This window comes from Tiliqua scincoides, chromosome 1 (assembly GCF_035046505.1).
Source record: "Tiliqua scincoides isolate rTilSci1 chromosome 1, rTilSci1.hap2, whole genome shotgun sequence".
NCBI classification, from domain to species: Eukaryota; Metazoa; Chordata; class Lepidosauria; order Squamata; family Scincidae; genus Tiliqua; species Tiliqua scincoides.
The window spans coordinates 47,975,046-47,998,635 of record NC_089821.1 but is presented as its reverse complement, the minus strand read 5'-3'; the positions used below and the strand labels follow the sequence as shown (position 1 = coordinate 47,998,635).

Sequence of the window (23,590 nt, the reverse complement as noted above, 5' to 3'; positions counted from 1 at the left end):
TTGACTTGCCAGCACTATATCTGTTTAAGCCATCTGTCTCTAAACTGGAGACCACTGCACACTGAAAACAGCATCCCCAGCATGATTGAAGCTTACTGTTCTGCTGGGGAGCCTCTCATCTTCACTCAATCTCCCTCAAACCTCACACTGGCCAGTGTCTGTCTGGAAATCAGGGCACAAAGTCTGCTGGGGCAACAAAACATGGAAGTAACTGGCTGGTGCAAGGTTTGGAGAGATTGGGCACCAAGATGAGAAGTTCCCCTGTGGAACTGTAAGCTCCATTAACGCAGAGGAAGTTTGAGCATGGGTGCTGGATCCGGCCGGTGGGCTGTAGTTTGGAAAGTCCTGGTTTAAGATATCAACAGTTCCTTTAATGATCAATATACATGAGCCATCAAATCAGTAATTCAGGGATACTCTTTTTCATGGATGAGAACTGTGTTGTTTCAAGCATTTTATTAATTAGCAAGAGGGTTGTTTTCTGTTCATGTGTGTGCAGACACAATTCAAACTATTTAGTTGTACATTGACTAGGTACAACTAGCACCTCATCTCTAGGTAACCAGATTATAATTATGGATCAAACTGTAAATGAAAACCACTTTTAAGCAAAGCTAACTCGTTCCTGAAGCGTATCAAGTTGCACAAATGTCTAGAGCAGTGGTCCACAAACTGTGGGTTGGGACCCACTGGTGCGTTGCAATCTGATTTTTGACGGATCCTGTAGCACAGGGGTGCTCAATACGTTGATCGCGATCTACCGGTCAATCGCGAGGCAAAATGAGTCGATTGCAGGCTTCTCTCCCGTCCACACATCCCTGGGAGTGAGCCCCGTTGACTCTACTGGGGCTGACTCTTGAGTAGACCTGTAGAGGAGCCGCTGGCAGGCTTTTCTCCCATCCACGCATCCCTGGGAGTGAGCCCCGTTGACTCTACTGGGGCTGACTTACCTTTCCCCTGCTTTTGCACTGGTATGTATGGAGATCTGCCTCCCCCCCCAACTTCCATCTGTTGGTTCTGTGTGCAAGGGGTTTTGCACTGGTCTTGCTGTGATGTCTATATAGAGATCTTCCTCCCCCACACCTTTCCCCTGTTTTTGCACTGGTGTATAGAGATCTGCTCCCCCCCCCCACTTGTATTGGAATCGAGGAAGATCTGGTGAGGAGGTAGATGTGGTGTCAGCAGTGGCCCCTTTAAGGGTAAGGCCTGGGCATCCAGTAAAGTGTGCTGCACAGCTGCAGCCACTTGAAGGCAATAGGGCCCTCAGGGATATAAGAGCACCTGAGGCAGGAAGGGCTCCACTTATTTATGTGAGTCAGCCTTTTACTACATGAAGATCATTAAGTCCAAGTACCTTTCCACCATGACTGATGAACATTTGGAAGTGTGCTTGAGGCTGGCTGTCAGCAGCTACTGTCTGGACTATGCATCCTTGGCTGATTCACTTCAGTGCACGTCATCAAAGTAAACTCAAGTAATTACAAAAAATGTTTATAGTTAATTATGTTGTGTTGTGCAATATTGGCTCATGCAAGGTACACCAACATACATTGTACACATAAATGTTATATGTTATGATGGAGCGAACATTGTAAAAAAACTCTGGTAGATCTCCGGGTCTTGCTAGGTTTCAAAGTAGCTCTCGAGCCAAAAAAGTGTGAGCACCCCTGCTGTAGCAGCTGAGCAGAGCCTCCAGTGAAAAGGTCAGACAGCTAATTGCCTCAAGTGCTGAGGCTATTCAAAAATCAGATAGCTGCTAATTGCCCTGCAAAGAGCTCAGGTCTTACAGTTTGTAAGGAGCTGAGCTCCTGCAGTTTACAAGCTTATGTAAATAAAATATAGGGAGATAAATGTTTGAGCATCTTTTTTCTTGTTTATTATTACTCGCAAGCAACCAAAACAAACAAATATTATTTCTACAGCAGATCTCTCTCTCCCTCTCTCTCTTTTAAAGTCTCATAAACATAGGTGAGTCTGGATATAGTGTCATTTTAACCAGTGGGTCCCAGTGCTAAAAAGTTTGGGAACAACCGGCCTAGAGAGAACTTTTCCTTTGTGATCTCAGAATTTCCCAAAACAGCTTTGAAGGACTTAATGCATCGTATATACTTGTCCATATCATGGATAACAGGACAAGTTTTAAGCCAAAAATCATGGAATTTGCTATGACCCGTGGATAAGTCAAGGGTAAAACTTAGGGCTGTATGAATAAATTGGTAGATAATTTTGTCTGATTTTACCCAAGGCCATATCCTGAAAAATGACTTACCAGTAATGGTTCTGAAACAGCATAAACACAGAACTTATACTCCAAACAGGAATCAAGGTGAAGGTACCAGATTCCATTAACTGATTACTACAGTGATTACTACAGTGTTTTATTTCTAGATAGCAACATTATTTTGCTAGCCTCATCACCTGCTTAGTATTAGATTATGAAACTGATGCAAATTCATTTCCTGGCTTTAAAGATAGAAGGCTGGGAGTCACACTAAGGTCAGGTTACCTGTTTTCATCATTCTTTGATGTGAACTGATTGTATAGTGTAGTTACTCTCCTTTCTACACCATTGGAGGGTGAGATGTTGGTGTTTTGATCGTCACCGATTCCACTGTCTGGTAAATGCAACAAAGACCTCTTCTGATAGGAATGTGGATTGGCAGACATGATTGCTGAAGAACCAGATGGATGTCTCCGGTGCTGTAAAAACAAAATAAAAATTTCAAAAAGTCTAATACAGAGAGTTAGCTAAGGTTTACACAATACCAGACTGCATAATACTGAATTCAAAGCTTAAGTAACAGACTACAGGAGGTGGCCTCATTAAATAAGATTTTGCATACAATAAAGTGGAAAAATATTAAATATAATTGTGAAAAATATTAAAATAATATTGTTAGTTATAAAAGTACATTCTGTTATTTTCAAAAGACAACAATGGGCCCTTGGCATCTGCAGGGGTTCCCAAAACCCCTGTGGATGTCAAAATCCGCAAATAGTAATGTTTTAAAAAGTTAAAAAACAGCATTCTCTACATTAGCGCCACAAACTGTGACAGCTTCAGGACTGCATGGCAGTCTCTGGCACTCCTTCTGGTTAATGCCAAGGCCTGCAACTCACTCCCTTGGCCCTGGTGCGCTACAGAGTGACTTGTGGAAGTGTTTCCCAAGCACTTCTGCAATGCATGCTGGGGTGACCCTGGGCCAAGGGAGTGGGTTGTGAGCTTTGGTGCAACCAGGAAATGGCTCCTGGGAGTGCCAGAGATTGCCCTGCAGTCAGGTTCCCTGGCATCTGCAGATAGTCAAATCCGCGGATATTGATACTTTGGATGCCAAGGCACTGTACTTGAAAAGTAAACTTTAAAAATATTTAAAGGTTTCTTAAAGTGGTTAATGTGCAAAATAATTTGCTGCTAGCAATTGGATTATTAAGAATATTTATATACAGGTGTCATGGGGCAACCCACCTTGCAGGGGGGAAAGCAGACTTACTGCTCCAGGACTGCTGCTGTGAGAAGGCTGGACAGCCCTGATGTCAGTGGGGGAAGTGCCTGGGGTTCCAGAGCTGGCCTGGCCTGGCCTGGGAGAAGCAGCCGCAGACTACGGTGCAGCTGGAAGCTTCTGGCCCACCTGAGGACACCTGGGCAAGCCGGGCAAGCCCTGCGTGGAAGGCCGGCAGCAAGAGCAGCACTTTAAGGAGACCACTCACCAAACTGCCCAGCTGGACAGCTGACCAGGCAAGGCTCATTGGGGCCCTGCAACTGTGGGGGGAGGTCAATCTTCTCATTTCAGCTATATTGTTGGAGAGTTACATGGAGCATTTGCTCCGTCCTCCCACTGCCTGTCCCCGATCTGAAAGAGGTCCTAGGTACCCTAGCCCCAGGGAACCAGGTCTGGGAACAGCGGGGTGCCTTATGGCCTTGGGCCACTTCAGCAGGGCAAGGGGTCCACTCCCCCTGGGGTGCACCTCACCAGCCCAAAGTTGGCCCAGGTGGACCCTGGGTGGATCGGATCCCACCCTTGGGATGTCCCAAAGATTGACCAGACCACTAGGTCAAGACCCCAAACCACTCCGCAGCTGCTACACCAGGCCACCACCCTCCTGCACTGGCCAGGGCGGCCTGGGAAGGAATTACGGAGGGGTGGAATCAGCTTGTAATACTGCCTGGGAGCTGGGGGAGGTGTTGTTCTCTCTTAGGGGGTCCTGTGACATAACAGGGCCCTATGAATATAAAAAAACCTCACAAGATGCAACAGGCCTCTTGTCTTTCTATCTATCAAACTCGCTGCCCAGCTACCAGGGTAAGCATCTCCTCACTAGTGGGTCCCCAGGGGGTGGAGCCTCCACCTGTGATGGAAATTACATGTCTGTCCTCTTTATCCGTGGATTTGACTATCCACAGGTTGCAAACCTGCAGCATTGGACTAACCCAGCCCAGTGCCCAAATCCCATCATGGGGGCCACTTGCGGCCCTCGGGGACTCCCAATTTGGCCCGCAGGGAACCCCCAGTCTCCAATGAGCCTGTGGCTCTCTGGAGACTTGCTGGAGCCCGCACTGGTCTGACACAACTGCTCTCAGCATGAGGGCAAATGTTTGACCTCTTGCGTGAGCTGTGGGACAAGGGTTCCCTCCACTGCTTGCTGTTTCATGTCTGTGATGCAGCAGCGGCAGTGAAGGAAAAGCCAGCCGTGCTTTGTGCAAGGCCTTTTATATTGCTATTGCAATATTGCTGAGCTACTGCAAGACTTTCATTTATTCATGTAAGTTCCATCTTTAATATATTCATTTATGTAAATTTATTCAAATTTGAAATGTAAATTAATTTTTTTTCTTGGCCTCTGACACAGTGTCAGAGACATGATGTGGCCCTCCTGCCAAAAACTTTGGACACCACTGCTCTAGAACACTAGAAGATGTTCTGAAGCCTGGGGAGGAGGCCTTCTAAAGCCCTTAAAATGTCAGTTCCAGTTTTTCCCTTTAGAAAGCCTTTAGAGAGCCTAGGCTGCTCTCCGGATGTGTTCTCTCCGGTCTGGCATGGATTCCATGGATTCCATTATCCACAGGTTTCAGCACTCACGGGAGTTCTGGGAATGGAACCCCTGTAGATGCCAAGGCATAACTGTACTGCTTTTCAACAAAAAGTACTTCATAACATGGTTTTAATACAAAATAAATCAATACATGGTAAGTTCATATAATGATTAGTTCATCAGTTAATCAGATTAAGGTTGAGGGCCAAACTGCATGTTTGGCTAGCACAGTCTTAAGAAACATAAAATCTGAGCTATTTTCCATCTGTTTCAGGGAGTGGGCTTTTTGGCAGGAAAAATGATGCCAGAGGAAAGGACTAACTTCTCTCTCCTTGCATGCCACAATCCCAATTTGGACTGACCTCTGCGCCCCCCCCCCCGCTTTTTGTTAAAGGTGTAGGTGTTTCTGGCTTTAAGAGTATAATAATAATATAATATAATATACAGTATTTATATACCGCCTTTCTTGGTCTTTATTCAAGACTTTATTCAAGGCGGTTTACACAGGCAGGCTTATTAAATCCACGCAGGGATTTTTACAAATTGAAAGAAGGTTCTCTCTTTCAAGAACCACCACATTCGAGCTGTTACACTCCGATCTGGTTTAACATTCTTAATATCTCTTAATACCATTAACTGAATGCACAGTTTGGCCCGGAGAATCTCATTCAAGAGTAGAGCCAGTGGCGTCACTAGGATTCGCCTCACCCAGTGCAGGAGGCCTGTGCGTCACCCCATGCAGTGGGCGGGACAACGCCCCAGGTGGTGGGCATGGTGATGTACCATCACCCTGCCCCCACTGGTTTTTTGGCTGTACTTTTTGTTAGAACACAGATATTTCAATGTGGTTTGTTTCATTGCATTCTGCATGAAATTATGCATTGATAGATATATAATATGATGGTATTATTCCTCCAAATTCTGATTTTAGTGATTTTGAAAACTTGTAGAATCACACACACACCCATGTCAACTTACTAACACCTTATTGCAGCAGTTCTCAAACGTTTAGCACTGGGACCCACTTTTTAGAATGACAATGTGTTCAGGACCCATTGGAAGTGATGTCATGGTGGAAGCTGCATCATCAGGCAAATTAAAATAAATAAGTATAAATCATTAAATTAAAATAAAAGAAATAATTAAATAAGGGGAAGCCAGTCCTGTTCCACCAAGTGAATCTACTCTGAAGTAAGTCCCATAGTGGTCAATGGGGCTTACTCCGTAGTCTGCCTGCAATAACAACTCCCCAAAAAGAATCAGTGAGATTTCCAGCCCTCCCCAGTGCCCAGTTTAAAGTTCTTCTATTTCAGGCATATCCAGATAAAGACCCACCTGGCTTTCCAAGTGCAAAAGAGAAAACTTCCCTTTACCAGTTGAAGCCTCTTTTTTTGTCCTTTTTAGTGAGAGAGGAGGGAGCATTTCTTACATTTGCTCCTTCTGGAGCATTTGTTGAGCTTCAGCTCCATCGGATTGGGACCCTTCTGGTGGCCTCACATTCCCCTTTGCCTGGCCTGATCACAAGCCAAGGCACGCCTGCCTACTTGTGAGTTTCGCGACTGTGAGGCTGCTTAGCTTTCCATAGGGCTCAATAGACTGCAGCTGGGGGGAGGCACCTCCTTCTCTGGTGTTTTTGGGGGCTGCATTCATTGGATCAGGACCATTCTGATGTCCTTGGAGTCCTCTCAGCCTGCCCTTTCTGATGGACTAAGGCAAGTTCATCTACTCATGAGTAAACATGGCCACATGGCTTCATTTCAGGCTCAATAGACTCACAGCTGGGAGGGGGGAACTTCTCGGCTGTTTTCTTGGGCTGCATTCATTGGATTGGGACCTTTCTGGTGTCATTGGATTCTTCTCAGCCTGCCCTTTCTGATGGACTATGGCACGTACGCATACATTCTGGTTTTTTGGCCATAACTTTTGTGTTCCGCTGGACATTCCGCATCCAACGGTGTGTGGCATGATGCAGTAGCTCCTAAAAATGCTGTTTTAGCACGGCACCCCCCGGCGCGTCACCCAGTGCGGCCTGCACCCCCTAGCAACGCCACTGAGCAGAGCAGCAAAGGAACAGAAAAGGAGCATAGCTTTTGAAACCTTAGCAATGGGAGTATGAAGCAAGTACCAAAAGTGACAGGAAGCCAGTGCTTCCTGCCATGATCAAAGCAACAATGGAGATTGCCTTAGCAAAGACGTATGAAGCAGCTGATAAGGAGAGATAACAGTGAGAAAGCCAGGAAGGAGGGGAATGAAGAACAGGGGTCTGCTACACAGATTAAAGATACATTTGGTCTTTGCCATACAGATCTGTTAGAAGATATTGAAGGAATATGATATCTAGATATTTGGGTATAGAGATGAAAAAAGTGAAAGATTAGGGATTAAAATGCAGTGAGACATGGAGCCATAAGGTGAACTAATATGTTAAGAGCTGAACATAGTTCTTTATCAGAGCACTTAGGTACAGCTAAATGCAATGCAGCTGCTAGTCAATATTCAGCTCATTTTGTTGCATTTGTGTTTGAAGAAGTGTTTGAAGTTTGAAGAAGTTTGTAATTTCTATGTTTGAGTTCTGTAGTATGTACTTGGATATAACTGCTGGTGCTTTTTTTAGTGTTTTAACTTAGATGAGATCATTGATAGCCAAGAAATAACCACATACTTAGAAAATTAACAACTCAACAACACATACAAATATACTTGGGGGGAGGAAAAACCAGAATTACTTTATGTGTGCTGTAATATGCCTGTAATACTCATATGTGGAAGAATTTGAGGAATCAGTAAAAATGGGTTATTTTGCAAGCCAAGTTAACAAAAATGTTTATCAGATTGTGTGAGTCAACTTTGAACCACTAAGTACAAATTTCCTAACATTTATATATAGCAATGCACAATCAAGTAATCCCCAAAATGCAGCATTTACTTAAATGTTTAAACATTTACTTAAACTGGTGAAAATTCATATTTAACAAGGTGTATTAATCACAACTCTTGCCAGCCTTTGAGAAAAAGGAATAAAATTATTATTCACTGGACAATGCCTTCCCTCACTTACATTGTCCTGCTTTATGTCATCTTTCACATTCACTTTGACTCTTTCCCACAATGGCTGCCACCTTTCTGGGCTTTGATTTAACTTGTTCTCCAGTCTTTCAATTTCCTAAAAATAAAACAAAGGGTTTTTCCTGAGGTGAAATATTGATGTTTGTATTTTTTCAAAACACAAAAGCTTCAACCACTTGCCGTGATGGAAAATAATAAGAACTGCATGTGTTTTTAAAAAAATGTTTACCAAGTTCACATCCAGTTCTGTGACATCAACATTACACACTGCCAATATTAACATTTGCATCACCAAACTGTAAAAGGAAATGAAACCAAAAGACTTTAGTAAGTACGCCAAACAGGACATTGTCCTTGTTGTGAAACTTTGGAAACTTAAATTCTTCAGTAGTCTCTGAAAGACTATCAACAGTGTTTTCTGTTAGCAGTACAATGCAAATTAATAAAAACAGCAATTTTAAAATATAAATAATAATAATAATAATAATAATAACAGTATTTATATACCGCTTTTCAACTTTAAAGACATTTTCAAGTTTTCATTTGTTACATTTTCAAAAGTTAAAGACGCTTTTCAAGTTTAAAGACATTTAAACTTGGATCCCGACATCAACAGTGAGTCAAATCCACAGATGCTAGTGTCAGACTGTATTCCACACAAATTATTGCACTACTTTGTGGGTTAGAAATCAGATTCCTTTATTAGGCAAGTTTTGTGCTGGAAGTGACTTAACTCCGCAAAACTTAATTCAAGATATGAAACCACTCAGGGTTTTTAAAAAATCTCATTTGTTAGTAACAATGTAAACATAAGATCAAGATGAACAGAAGTAAATTTGTAGACTGAATATATTTCCAGTGATAAATTCTGCAATATCTACAATAAATGTGAAAAAGTCAATCATGTTTCTTTCTCATGTTCTGATGTTCTGAACTTCAGCACAGACAGTTCAAACCACAACCTTCTTCATAAAAAAGGCAAAATTAATTCCATTATAACAAACTAAGGGTGCAATCCTAACCCCTTATGTCAGTGCTTTCCAGCAATGGTATAGTGGTGCCAATGGGACGTGTGCTGCATCCTGCAGTTGGGTGTCACTCACGAAGGCCTCCTCAAAGTAAGGCAATGTTTATTCCCTTACCTTGGAGCTGCATTGCCCTTATGTCAGTGCTGGAAAGCATTGACATAAGGGGATAGGATTGCGCCCTAAGTTACTAAAACGAGGTGTTTGAAACTGGTGTTCTTTATTTTACCTAGAAGAAATCCCACTGTGTTCAGTAAGACTTAGTCTGAAAACCTATCTTATGCACCAAAAACAAACACCTCTAACTATAATGTTATAATTCAATGATTCAAACCTTTTTGCTCAGTCCTTTATTTTTCCTTTTCTTGTTTAAGTAAAATGAGTTTGTGAAGAGGTTTCCATGTTTTAGGTGCTAACTACTGGTAATATTTATGTGCATGTGGGTAAGGCATGCTCAAACGTGGGTTACAGCTGTCTCACTGAATAAGCAGCTCTGTTCTATGGGTGCAAAACACTTCCCACTCATTCCAGTGTTGGTGATACAAAGTTTTTAGGATAAATGTGAAAGACATGAAGTATAAAAATATGAGACAAACCACTTTAGCTCTGGTTCCTACTTGGAATATTCAAGTTTTGCCCTCAAAATGGAAAAGGCTTTAATTTCTGAAACAGATCTTAGCCCTTAACTTTTTATTAAATGCTGCTTTGAATTTATTGCAGGGGTAACCTAATTGATCTTTTTCTGTTTCAGAGGAGACACTGAAAATAAGGTCTAGGAAATGGATTGCACTTCTATCATATACTCTACAGTGTGAGAAGTTCTAAGAACACTGAAGTTGCCATAAACAACTGGTTGGAGACAGGAGTAATTATGCTTCAAAACCACAAGTTTTATTTACTGCAAAATTACAGTTCTTTCTCCTAACTGCAGAAGAGTCATGTGCTAAGAGAAAGAAAGCTCTGAATTCAAGCAGATGAAGCCAAAGACATGGACTATTATTATAGGCTAATTTAGAACCCATTTTCCATTGTAGGTTAGCATAGCTAAGAATGGCTGTCAACTGAAATTGCTTAAGGTACAGAAACATCCAAAAAACTCTTAAGTGATACTTATGAGTTACAAATATGAAACAATTCTTGCTTTAAAAGTGGTGTTATTCAGGAAAATAGTTTCTTGTTATGAAACTTGTTTTCAAAATTTTAAACGAATCCTCTCAAACATTTGCCTTCTGTGTCCTTGATATAACTTCCTAAAGATACAGTATTTAAATGAAATGTATGATTCCTTCGGACTTAGTGGGCACAATAACTCATGCTATATAGCAGCTCTATTTAGGTAGTCCAATGTGGAACTTAAATGAAAATGTTAACGTAGATCTGTTGAATAGCACAGAAACACCGTAGTGACCCTCCCTACAAAGACTGGAATAAAAGTTGAATGAATGTGTTAAATATTTAAACTTACATTTAATAGACTGGTGATGGCATCAGGCTGCACTTTGTGAATGTTGTCATAGCATGGCCAGATAATTTTCCTTTTACTCTGGGAAGGTAATACATCCAGCTGGTCAGGTTCATCCAAGCTATTACATCTTGTAGTTACCATGACCCAGTCATATGAGGGTCCACTGGCCAAGGTTTCTTCTGTGTAGTAGTCCCACTTTTTAAGACCCGATATGTTAACATTAGGTTTTAATGCCTGTACAAAAGAACACTTACAGATTACAAATGCTCAGTGGCTTTCTAGTACCATGTGCCATATTTCACTTCTAAGCTTGGAAACCCCACTAGTTTTCCTCCAAATTCTAGTTTCCCTGCAAACTTCAGGTAGCCCATGAATTTAGAACACTACATGCCTTCCGTCAGAAACAGCAAGAAGCACAGCAGTGGCTCCAAGAGGCTCGCGGGTGCTAGTAAGTTGATGGTGGGGAGGGCGGAGTGTGGAACAGGCCAGAGGAGGAGGATGTCGCCTGTAGATACAGTCCAGCCATTTTTTTGGTCCACCCTGCCCCCTATTGCTCCTTACATCAGCTATGTAGCTGGTACGAGTCCAAGGTGATCCATAGGCCATCATGGGGCCTATGTAGAGGTAAGTGAAACATTTTTTATTTACCTCAATCCCCCCCCCCACTGGACGCAGAGCTTGTTCCACTAGTGTAGCTGCCATGGCACCAGTGGTTGGGAGAGGACAGGACAATGAGTTAGAAGGAATCTTTTGAAATATGCAACAAAAATGCGTTGAAAGAAATTTGTGAGGGCACCATATTAATATTAATTCAAATGTGGGACAGTCCACCTATCTTAGTCCCAACCTACTCCGAAGTGCCAAGCATGTGCTTGGGAGAAAAGACTATCACCATGACAGCAGTGCAGATAGTTACTGCTTTTCAAGCAGTGAGACAAGAATTAAGTGCCAGCATTAGTTCAAGGTCACTACCTATGCCCTTGTACCGGTGCTGGTGATCTTAAGCTGACGCTTCCAGCCAAGCTCTTAGTTTCTGTAGCGGAGGGTCAGAAGACAAAAACAGTCTTATGCTATTCATGAAAAATATGTCAGCCAGGGTTGGCCCAGTGATGAAGGGAGGGAAGGCAGGCTGCTTGGGTGGCAAAATGGTCCATGTACCACTTGACTACCTCTGTGGCTACCTGCAGAGAAAGAAGTCTAAATTCCACTGGGCATACTCAAACTGTTGGGTGTGCCAACATAACTCTTAGGATCCTAGCAGTGAGTCTTCAAAGATAAAGGAATATTACCTTCACCTGCAAACATTCTGATCATCAGGGAATTAACAATGCAGGTCAAATGAATAAAGATCAATTCCACATATGACAAACTTTACTCAGCCAGGAGAACAACAAAGATCCTAAACATATCTGGTTTATACCTCTGTTTCAACTGGTGCATAGAGGTAATTGAAGAAAATAGGACTTCTTTTGTGTATTTTATCTATGCATTCCCACATGCAAATGCCTTTTTTGCCATGCTTTTCTCCTTTATCCTCAAACAGTGTGCCTACAGAAAAAGAAAGAAGTTGAATTAAATAGCTATTTCCTAACCTAAAACAAAGCTGCTTTTTGATGAAAAGGGGTATAAATTAAAAATAAAATAAGTAGAAATATCAGGAGAACATGGGTTTGTATTATGTAAGAATTATTTAAATAGCTTTCCAAGACATAAGCAGGTTTCAAGGATCAAAATATGGAGAAAACATCAGTACTCAGTGCATGAGAATAACCACACCAATGATGTCAAGGCAAATTTTAATTAAGACTTTGGTTCTTTTTGTAACGGGGACCATCTTGTTATGGAAACCTGTGAAGAATCCCGTGTTTCCCTGATCTTTCCTGCCAAAAATTGGAATGTATCTGATGACTGGCTCACGTTCCTATCTTTTGCTGCACTCCTTCAACCAGGGAGTAATGCCAAGGCATCACCCAGCACACAGGAAGCGTTGGTCATTCTATTCCAGCAGCTTGAGAACCCAGTCTATGAGGCTCAGATAGGAGCACCCACTTGCTGAACAGTGAGTGAAAAGAGCTGGAGAGCCCTCCAGGCAAGGTGATATAGCTAGGGAAAATGTCTAGTTGAAAGACACCAGGTTTTCTGTTTATTTCAGTCAGTTTCATAAAATCCTCCCAGCAATCACTTTTGACTCATCTTTCTTCCCTGTTGTTATTTAACCTTTCAATTAAAAATGGTTCTACTTAACCTCTACTGTTAGTGACAAGAACGCTTAGGGCTTTAAAGTTCTTGAGGGGGGGGCATTTGCCGAGCCTGGTTCTCTCTTTTCTTATAGCCTGGGTTGGCGGCAGCGGGAACATTGTGCCAAGACTTTTTCTCAATTAACTGCTTGTTCTGAAAAGGAAAGTGGAAAGTGGGAAACGGGAAAGCATGCTGAATACTAGATGCCACCTCTCTGGGTCAGTCTGCATTCTCTTGGGAGTCCCTTCTTGTCTGTGACAAAACCCACCCTCAAACTAAGGCCCTTATTTGAAAGTTCAGTGTGCTGTTGGAAGTATTGCTGGCCAAATTTGTTCCAAAAGAAGGACAGCATCATGCTTCTCTCTAACAGTCTGCCTGCAGTGGTGACTTATAAAAAAAAGGATTTTAAAAGTCAAAACCAATGTTTTTAATTTCAATATTACCCCTACTCTGTTCAGAGTGGAACAGGGGAAACAACGGTGACCAGAAGTTCTATCATCTTTCTGATTGAGGTTGCCCATGATTCCCCCCACCCTAAATCTTGAAGATACATAAGACTTCATGTCACATGTAATTTCAGTCAAAACAGTATGATGAGAAATACAATCATCCTTTATTTGACAGCTTCTTGCTACTATCTTGGTGTAATGTAAATGTCAACACAAAGCCAGCCATGCCTACATAAAAGGAGAAGAGGGAGAAAAAGGGATAAGAAATTACAGGAGAGCTACCTAAATGAGAAAAATAAAATAAAAGCTCATTCTAACAAGGCTCTTAAAGGGAAAACACCTGGAATTCTTACTTTATAGTTCTGACGGTAGAACCAATCTGGGTGCAAGGAATATACCCTTCCCTTTGGTGATACCGACACACTGGGCTCCTTCTAGACACTAAGTGAATAGGAAGCCCCATCTATTCGTTGTGCCCTCCTATAACTAACTAGGAATCAGGAACCATTTGCATCAGAAGTAACTTCTCCAATGTCTCAAGAAGAAATCTCAATATATTAAAGCTTGACCAGCCTATGCATCCTGCCCCCACCCAACAGCCTGCCATATTGAAACACCACCACCTTACAGGATTAATTTTTTTTTTTTTGCAAATTTAGCATTAATTTTTGGCAACAGCAAACAAATCAGCACCAGCCAAACTAGGGTCCATACCATGCTCCAGTCTTTCATAGTCTGAGTCCAGCAGGAATGTTTTAAAACGATTGGAAACATAGTGAAATGCTAAGAACTTCAGGTAATACTGATTGAACTCAAACTCTGTAGGGTACTGGTTGTGAATCTGAAATACATACAGATAATTGAAAAACTGATCACAATATAATCAGACTCAAGTTTTTAAATTATAATTTTAAAAATTATATAATACTATCATCCATAAGAGATTCCTGCAAATGAACTGATAAGATAGTTGGATGCTAGATTAAAATAGGGATCATCATTTCTATCAAAGTGCAACAGTGTTGGTTGGAGAATGATTCTAATCCTGAATTTAAAGATACGTTATAATCAACAGGTTACATCTACCTTGAATGCTGCTTTAATGAAAGTGACACTTTTTGCAAAAGCTGTTACAATAGCATCACAATTTGTTTTTTTTTTATTGAAGACTGATGTTAATTGATTGTGAGAAACATTCATAGCTTATACATGTGCAGAGGTCATCTTCCATCTGCATCTTCCATTTTCCCTAACGAAAGATCCAGAGCCCCTGCTAAAGCTTGGATATACGCCACAAGGAGTGTCTGCTTGCAGTTTCCCATCCCTGGTTTCAGGGTAAATCCCTCCCCCCCCGTCACTGAAGGCCCACCCTTAGCTGCAGTCTTTCAACTGACTAATTGAGAGGGGTGGGGAGAGCATAAACATATGCTCCGGACGCTGCCCTAGAATAACATTGTCATAGTTATGATCTACATTAATGAAATGGTTGGAGAAAAATGAAAAAAAAAAGTAGGCCTTATTTGAAAATACTTACAATACCTTATAAGCTTTCCCCATACCAGTTTTGGTTCATCAGAAGTAATGAAAATCTGTCACCAGTTTTTGTCAGATGAATTTGTACTAGGCTAACTAGGACAATGTGGTAATGATGTTTTATTGGGCCAAAAGTTAAATAAGTCATTTTTCAAGTACTAAGAATTACAAGAACATTGTTAAAATATTTTTCATGATTCAAGAAGTCTTCTCTGCTTCCAACTCAATTCAATTTATACAGAACTGACTGGTCTGTATAATCAGATATACAGAAAACTACTGAACATCTAAATTTCATACGTTAGCCTTCTCACTAAAAGAATATTGCATATTTTTCCATGAATGTTTACATTAACATGTTCTCTGTTGCACTGCTGAATCCTTAACTTGTTTTGCCTCAGTTCAAATCAGAGATCAACAAGCATCTCTGTAGTACACAAAGTAAGCAAGTTAAATGCATATACTAGAAGGTTACATGCAGATGTATAAATATTGAGTAGCAAGCTGTCTGAATTGGCACTCACTGCTTTTTTGGTCTAAGAACCTTTCTAAGAGAACTGAGCTCAAGACCAACTCTTTCATTCATTTTCCATAGAAGCTGAGCGCACAGATGTAAATTGGCTGGCCATCAAGAGGTCACTCTCTCACCAATGGTAATGTGTTAAATTAAAAACAAACAAATGGATGGCTATCATTTTTAAAAGGAACAGAACCAACAATATGCCACATGCCTGAATTTTTGAAGTCAAAAGCCTGCCCAGAGCATGGGTAAGGGATTAAAATCATTTGTACTCAAATGTCAGTGGAGGATAGCAAGCAGAGCCACATCCCCCATGCAACAAAAGCTCCTCTGTTGGTCCCTAGAGAGGCCCATCTGTGCTCTCTAACAGCACTATCCTATAAAGAATGTGTCTCCTCAGAAGGAAGTCCCAATGTGTTCAGTAGTACTTACTCCCAAGTAAGTGAGTACAGGATTGCAGCCTTTGCAAACTGCGATTTGCTTCCGCTTTATGCATTTTCTGCTGTTGGTAGAACACAGGTTGGGAAGAGATCCCTGGCTGCCTAGATCTCCGCTTAACCCATTTTTGCTGGCCTGCAGGAGTACACACTTGGTCCCTGTTACATATATGCGGTGTTGGGCAGAAATGGCTTAGGGAAGGCTTATCTACCTTCTTAAGTGGCTGCAAAGAGGAATGGAAAGGTAGCCGAGTTCTGATCTGCCTGTGTGTATAAGAGCTTAGCCCTCTGCTATTCTGCTTTTTTTAAAGACTAATCAACAGTTTATGTGGGGATCTATGATTACTTTTCCAATGTGTTTATTTTAAACTGAAATGCAGCCATACAGGGCTGCAGGTTTGCTTGTAGCAACAAGGGCAAAGTATTTAACTCCCCTTCCTTTCCCCCACCCCCGCTGTTTGCCTGCTGGGAAAATATACTGGCCCCTCACCAATCTTCCACTTAATAGAATTTGTACTGTTTGTGCAGTACACATTTGTGCTGTTTGTGCACAAACACTTATGCACAAACATTTGTACTGTTTGTGCACAAAATTGTGCAATTTGTACTGTTTCTTTTTTTCTGAAGGGAAAGAGAAGAGTGGGGTGGGAAGAAGGCTCAGTGGATACAATATTCCACTTTACTTTTAGGACTTGTTTGTATTAACCTCAGCACAATGGTTATCATTTCTGCTAATGACTTAAAATAATTTATAAGTATTATTGGCTATGTAACATCTGACTTTGTGTACTTAGTGTATACCTTCAGTTTTCATCTGCAACATTCCAAGTGCATTGCTGGTTAGAAGAGGATAACTGAAATGAGTATTGAAAACAGTAGTATGTCTTAGAATGAGAATAAAACAAAATGTCAAAAGGGCAAAGCTAAGTGCTGCAAAAAACAATGCATCAAAAATTGGTTCTGAAAATTGGTTCACAACATTTCTTGATACTTTTCAAGTTTGGCTTGCATATATGATGACAGCAGGTGTTTCTATGATGAGCTAGTGTATAGCTGAGGAAGAACTCGTATGTTCAAAATACACTAGGCATTTGGGGAATTTTGCTGGACCTTATCTAGCTTTAGGGGTAAAAAATATAAGGGCAGCACTGTCTGAGAATATCACTCTTGCTGCAACAGCTCTTTTGCAGGGCACATGCTCTGCATGCACATGGCCTCAGGTTCAGTCCCTGGCATCTCCAGTTTAAATAATCCCAGGCAGCAGAGCAACAATGCTGCCTGAGACCCTGGAGAGTTGCTGTGAGGCTGAGGAGACAATACTGGATGGATGGACCAATGAATGGTCTGACTTGATACGTGGCAGTTTCATATGTGTGTGGCAGAACGAAAGCAACTGTTTCCAGGCCCAAGCAGTAAGTATGAGGCAGAGAGGGAAATAAACAAGTGCCATTAAAGTGAGAAAGGATGGCCATATAATGGAAAGAATTATGATCTATTATTAGAGGTATTTGTCTTTGTTAAAAAACACAAAACACAACATTTTGTGCTTAAAATATTGAAATAAAAACACCACATTTTGGTGTTTTATATTTTCTAGAAATTAAAATAACTTCTCCAGTTAGAAATAATTATCTGCTAACACCATATCACCTACTAAGCACACTTATAAAGTGTTTAAAATTAATAAAAATGAGAACTTAGAAAACACATAACACCGCTTTCTGCCTTTTTAATTTTTTTCAAATCACAAACTAAGCAAAAAAAACCCATTTTCAAACACTCCTATTATTTATATATGCAACTAACCTTGAGACCTGCAGCTAAACAGCCAATCAAGCCTTCTCTCTTTGTCCTTCCCATTATAATACACAGCCCTTTCTCTCCATAAGTCTCAGTAAGTGATTTTTAATTACTTCTGAAATGTGTTCCACTTCCAGCACTGTAGTTGGAGTGACTTTCATATTCCATGACTGACCCTTCCTCTCAGCAGTATATTTGCAACATCAGAACGAAAGTTCAGTCAGTGGTCAACTCGGGCTAGTAAATTATCATTAGCCAGTTTTCAATCTGGTTTATACAGGATCACATATAAAAGCAGACAAAAACCACACATAAAAGCAGACAAAAATGGCACTTTTAGTGTAAAAAATATATAACTAGAAATGGAGGTACCTTTAACCTACAAGGACAAAATAAATTACTGGCTGTGATGCAAAGAAATGAGTGTATACCTTCAATTTTCAAAAATATTGTCTCACTCCTAGACTCGAGCAACCTGGAGCCCGGGCATGAGCTGTTCTAAAAAAGTGATGTGAGGATAAAATTCGATACATGCTGACAGGAACTAATAAGGATGAAGAGTGTAGTTTATTATATTCAACTTATCATGCAGAGACAATGTAAGCTACTAGAATCTATTCCTGAGCCCTAGTGCTGTCAATGTTTTTGTTATGTTTTTGCGATGTCTTACTATGTTCTGTTATGCTTCTGTAATGTTTGTTTTATGTTATTTGCTAGTATTGTTGGCTCTGTGTATTATCTATTATGCCAATACATGTTTTGGATTGGATTGGATAAAAAAGTGATGCTGTTAGTATATACAAATTTTTCTTCAAATTTCTGTTATCTCTGCCATGTTTCCAAATTGCTTTTTGAGTTTGGGATTGGACAAGTTTCTGGAGGAAAAATCCATTACGGGTTACAAGCCATGATGTGCATGTGCAACCTCCTGATTTTAGAAATGGGCTATGTCAGAATGCCAGATGCAAGGGAGGGCACCAGAATGAGCTCTCTTGTTATCTAGTGTGCTCCCTGGGGCAAATGGTGGGCCGCTGTGAGATACAGGAAGCTGGACCAGATGGGCCTATGGCCTGATCCAGTGGGGCTGTTCTTATGTACTGAGATTAAAACTCTCAGAAAAATTGTGGTGCACACATAGGTGGCATTGGCACCCATCTAGATTGCCCCTGTTGTAAGTCAAACAGTGCAATGTTCCATGAATTTCTTTTATTTTTACAATCTTAAGCTGTAGCAGAGCCCCTGAGGCAGTTTTATTGCATTTTTCCTCCAGTCCCTTAAAGGACTGGCCCCTACTAAAGGGGGGAGGAGGAGGAAAATAGAAAAACAGTTTACTTCAGCGAAAAAAGAAGAGCAAAACAGCCCCCTCCAAATGAGGGAGCAGAGTGACTTGTGACCTCTCACCAGCAAGGCAATGCCATTCTGGGACACGGGAGCCCTCTGTGTAGAAGAGTTCATGTGACTTGATTAGACCCTGCCTCCTAGCAACATAGGCAAACCGATGCTAAGGAATGCACCCTTCCTCCACTAGAGAACTGGATCTTCCTGATCTAAATTCAACTTCAGAACCACTACACCATCCTGGTTCTCAAAAAGGATATAGTGGAACTGCAAAAGATGCCAAAGGAAGTGACCGAAATGATTAGTGGTCTTTGGTACCCTTTTGACTAAAGGCTGCAATCTCTGGGGCTCTTCAATCTAGAAAGAAGGCACGTGATGGGGAACATGATTGAGGCTGCAATCTTAAACAAACTTGCCTGGAGGTGAGCCCCATTGAACACAATGACACTTACTTATGAGTAGACATGAATAGGATTGCACTGTGAAATGTATAAAATTGTGCATGGGATTGATAGAGGGATGTTTTTTCCCTTCTCACACAACACCAGAACCAGTAGTTATCCAGTCAAATTCACTGACAGGAGAGTTAGGACAAAAGGAAATATTTCTTTACCCAGTGTGTAAATAATCTGTGGAACTCCTTGCTCCAGGATATTGTGATGGAACCTGGCCAATATGCCTTTTAAAGGGGATTGGACACATTTATAGAGGGAAAGTCCATCACAGGTTACAAGTCATTATGACTACATGCAACCTCTGGGTTTTAGAGGAAGTCTATCTCTGAATGCAAGGGAGTGGCAGCAAGGTAAAAATCATGTTATCTTGAGTGCTCCCCAAGGCATTAGGTAGGCCACTGTGAAATACAGGAAGCTAGATTACATGGGCCCTTGGCCTCCTCCAACAGGCCTCTTCTTATGTTCTTACTGAAATTAATGCATTTTGGCTTATGTCCCAATGATTCAGGATTTGGCTGTGCATAAAGTTCTTTGGATTGTGCCCACTGTCTTTGCGTACACAAGGAGATTGTTTAGAAAAATAAAACTTAATGTAACTGCCACTCACTATGGTGTGTGTGGAGGAAGTAGGAAGAGAAAAAATAACTTTTACATTGTTAATGGATGTACCTAGACAAATGAAATATAATTTCCACAAAAGCATAACCAATGCACTGAATTAAGGGGAAAAAACCCAGTAACCTTGATGTAGAAAGTAAAGGGAGCTTTTTAGTATGACATCACTGTCACCAATTCTGCCTTCCTAGGAACAACTGGAAGATCTAACAGATGTTGCTATTGTGAAATAATGAATCATTAATATTTCAGCTGACACCTGGAGAAACTGGCATAAACAATGGCTTTTTAAAAGCTGATGCAGTTCTAATTTAAGAATCACTGCTTCATGTGTTCTCTGTAGTTGAAACAAAGACAAATATTTTCCTTAGTGGCCTTCCTGTTTCACTCATACTATTAAAAGAGGCATGCCATTAAACTTTCACTTGTTGCTCCTGGTTGTTTAAATATAGTATTCTTATGAATTTGTATTGTAGTTGTGGACAGATTGGGATATAAGGGATAATTTCTTGAAAGCAGTGGTATAATGAGGTAAGGCTGCAAACGTCTTTGACCAGTTACTATAATGCAATCCTGAAACCGACCATAGAACTTAACAACATTTGAAGGAGACTAACTTCATGTGCATAGAGTATCTCCTTTATCAAATGCTGGGAGCTGTTCTGTTTGCAAACTGACCTGTGGTATCACAGTACTCACTGTTAGAAACACAATACCAAGCTGGACAACCCAGCATGCTCAAATTTTGCTTGTGCTACTTCAGATAGATAACCTAACATCAGTGAGTACTGAATGAGTACAGAAATACTGTGATAATCCACAAATATAGGCTCTGCTTACAGGCCAGCATCTATTTGTGATCACAATCAAACTTTGCTTCTTGTACATACAGAAAGGACTTTTTCTTGCTTGCACTGGAAAATGAAGAAGATAAGAAACAGAGTGAGAGACTGCTGGTGTTTCTTATCTTCTCCAACCAGCAGAGTAAACAAGAGCTTAAAAGAGTTGAAATGGTTGTTGCTGGGTGTCCACCTTATGACAGCCCCAATAAGGGAATTTGTGGACTCCTGCTTATATGTGCTTTGAGATAAATATAGAGGAAATTGTGATAATACTGCTAGATAAAATGAAAATTCTAAATTTTAAAATTACAGCTTCATTTCCCCCCCACACAAAGTTCATACATTTGTCTGAGAATGTAAAAGTTGTTCTAGTTTTTCTAACACATCTCTCCAAACCCCCTGGAATGCTGATACCGTTGCATCCATATAATTACAGATATATACTTGCTTACTTGGTGCACACAGTCCAAGAACTGTAAAAAGATAGGAGCAAATCCACTCCCCTGACAATTGAGGGTCAGATTACTGCGCTGGCTGAACTTATGGCCAAAGGACAACCATTCTTTTTCCACTAACATTCTGAAGCCTTCAAGTGTTCGATAGAAGGGATCACTGAGCAACTGCACAAGAGATACCACCTAGGTGATAAAATGAAATTTATGTGTTAAAATTAGATACATGTAAGGCAATTTAGTATATGACATAAGAGTAGTCTCACCAGTAGATTTTATTAGTTGGACACCTGGGGAAACAATTAGATGCAGTACAAATCCATTGTTCTCCTGCTACCCATCATTCTGTCAGAGAACAGCCATGCAGCGTTTCCTGAACCAAAGCACTATATCTAATTCAGCATTACAGGTAGGCATTTATGTCCTCTGTCTAGACTCGAAAGCAGGGGTGTCCAAAGATTTTGGCAGGAGGGCTAGATCATCTCTCTGACACTGTGTTGGGGGCTGGGGAAGAAAATAATTAACTTACATTTAAAATTTTAATAAATTTACGTAAGTTTACAGAAATGAATATATTAAAGTTGAACTTATATGAATCAATGAAGGTCTTGCAATAGCTCAAGGCGTACAAAAGGCCTTGCACAAAGTAAGGTTGGCCTTTCCTTTGCTGCCACTACTGCATCACAGACGTGAAACAGCAAGCAGTGGAGGAAGCCCTCATCAAACAGCTCACGCGAGAGGTCAAACAGTTGCCCTCACGCCGAGAGTAGTTGCATCAGGCCAGTGTGGGCTCCACCAAGTCTCCAGAGGGCCAGAGGCTCATTGGTGACTGGGGGCTCCCTGAGGGCCGCATTGGGAGTCAGTTCAGTTTTATTACGGTCACTGACCAGCATAAAAATAACATTCATAGTATACAACTGAACATACACAACCCATCACAGCATCCTAACACAGGCACTTAACAACATAAAATAATAACAATTAATAACCTAAGTCTAGATAAGACTTAAGTTTGGTCTAGTTATTGTGGATTGAACGGAGTACAGTAACTGAGGAAGGTACTTCTGAAAGTCTTCTAGTCCATATTGAATTAAAAACTTATTCAGAATATAAATACTCCTCTATGAGCAACCTGGAAAGCCACAATCCACTCTCTTCCTCCTGATGCTAACTGCAGCGGCTAAAAATTTAGCCACACTCCGCATTACCTCTGAATTTGCATCTGATAGAAGAGAATGACTATAATCTTGACCTGGGCATTTGGTGAGCTCTTCTAACAATGGGGAGATAAGGAATAACCGTATATCCTTATAAAAAATGCAATCCAGCAAAACATGACTGGTGGTTTCTGGTTAGTTTGCCCCACAAGGACACAGTCGCTCCAAAAATGGGATCTTCCGAAAGCGTCCTTCCACTACAGCTGAGGGCAAACTATCACACCGCCCCAATGTAAACGCCCTTCTATGGCTTGGGATTTCTAACTGGAAAAGGTAGGGAGCTGGGGCAGCTATATATTTGAGCTCCTCCTTGATACAAAACTTTCTAACATTATTAAGGTCTTCCTGGCGCTCTATGTCAAAGATCCGCTGCTTAATCCTAACTCCTGCCTGAGCCAGTCCCATGTCAAACAAAAATGGCATGGAAAATCCCAGAGAGGACAGTTTTTGTTCCAGCTCTTTAATCCACCTGGATTTATACTCATCTTGCAGAATTAGGGGAGCAATCCCTAATGGGTATAGGTGCAGTCTTAACCAGTAAGAGTAAATGGCTATCCATACACGGGCCTCTATCCTAATCAGGCCTGATTCCAGACATGAAAAAGTGTTCAAGACAGTACTGGATACACTAAAGGCAGCCCTAATAAACTGAGACTGGACACGCTCCATTATCGTGATGTTGGGAAAAGGTCCCAGCTGCGCTCCATACAATAATTGGGCCATCACCTTTGCCTCAAACAATTGAACGGCTGCTGGCAGATACTGGGCTCCTTTACTTCGCATAAATTGGAGAATAGCAGAAGAGGTCTGCTGACCGCTTAACGCTACATATTCTCCATGCGCTTTCCTAGAACCATTTGTATGGAATACCACACCCAAATATTTAAAGTGGGACACCTGCTCTATTTTATGGCCATTGATCTTCCGGCACTGAATTTTTGGTTTCCTGGAGAAGGCCAAGATCTTAGCTTTACTATAATTTTTCACCAGTTGATTTTCCTTGCAATACACATTCAGAGAGTTCAGAGCTCTTTTAAGGCCAATAGGTGTTCTAGAAAGAATAACTGCATTGTCTGCATAAAGTAAGATGGCAATAGGTCTCCCAGC

At 41.1% G+C, this 23,590-nt stretch overlaps 1 protein-coding gene across 6 annotated transcripts in view; it reads right to left on the bottom strand.

Annotated features, from left to right (window-relative positions):
* Positions 1–23,590, bottom strand: part of SBF2 (SET binding factor 2) — a 344,987-nt gene that overhangs the window by 5,900 nt on the left and 315,497 nt on the right. For 5 of the 6 annotated variants that reach the window (XR_010794990.1, XM_066639834.1, XM_066639835.1 and 2 more), the window contains 6 exons: positions 21,267–21,452; positions 13,989–14,115; positions 12,008–12,135; positions 10,588–10,821; positions 8,090–8,194; positions 2,507–2,700 (listed from right to left, as the gene is read on the bottom strand). Coding sequence is in view for 5 of the 6 variants with exons in the window: in XM_066639834.1 (XP_066495931.1) it covers positions 2,507–2,700; positions 8,090–8,194; positions 10,588–10,821; positions 12,008–12,135; positions 13,989–14,115; positions 21,267–21,452 (974 nt within the window). In the remaining variant the exon portion in view is untranslated. Of the gene's footprint in view, positions 1–2,506; positions 2,701–6,019; positions 6,111–8,089; positions 8,195–10,587; positions 10,822–12,007; positions 12,136–13,988; positions 14,116–21,266; positions 21,453–23,590 lie in introns of those variants that run through there. The other variant, XM_066639839.1, reaches the window with a different exon arrangement.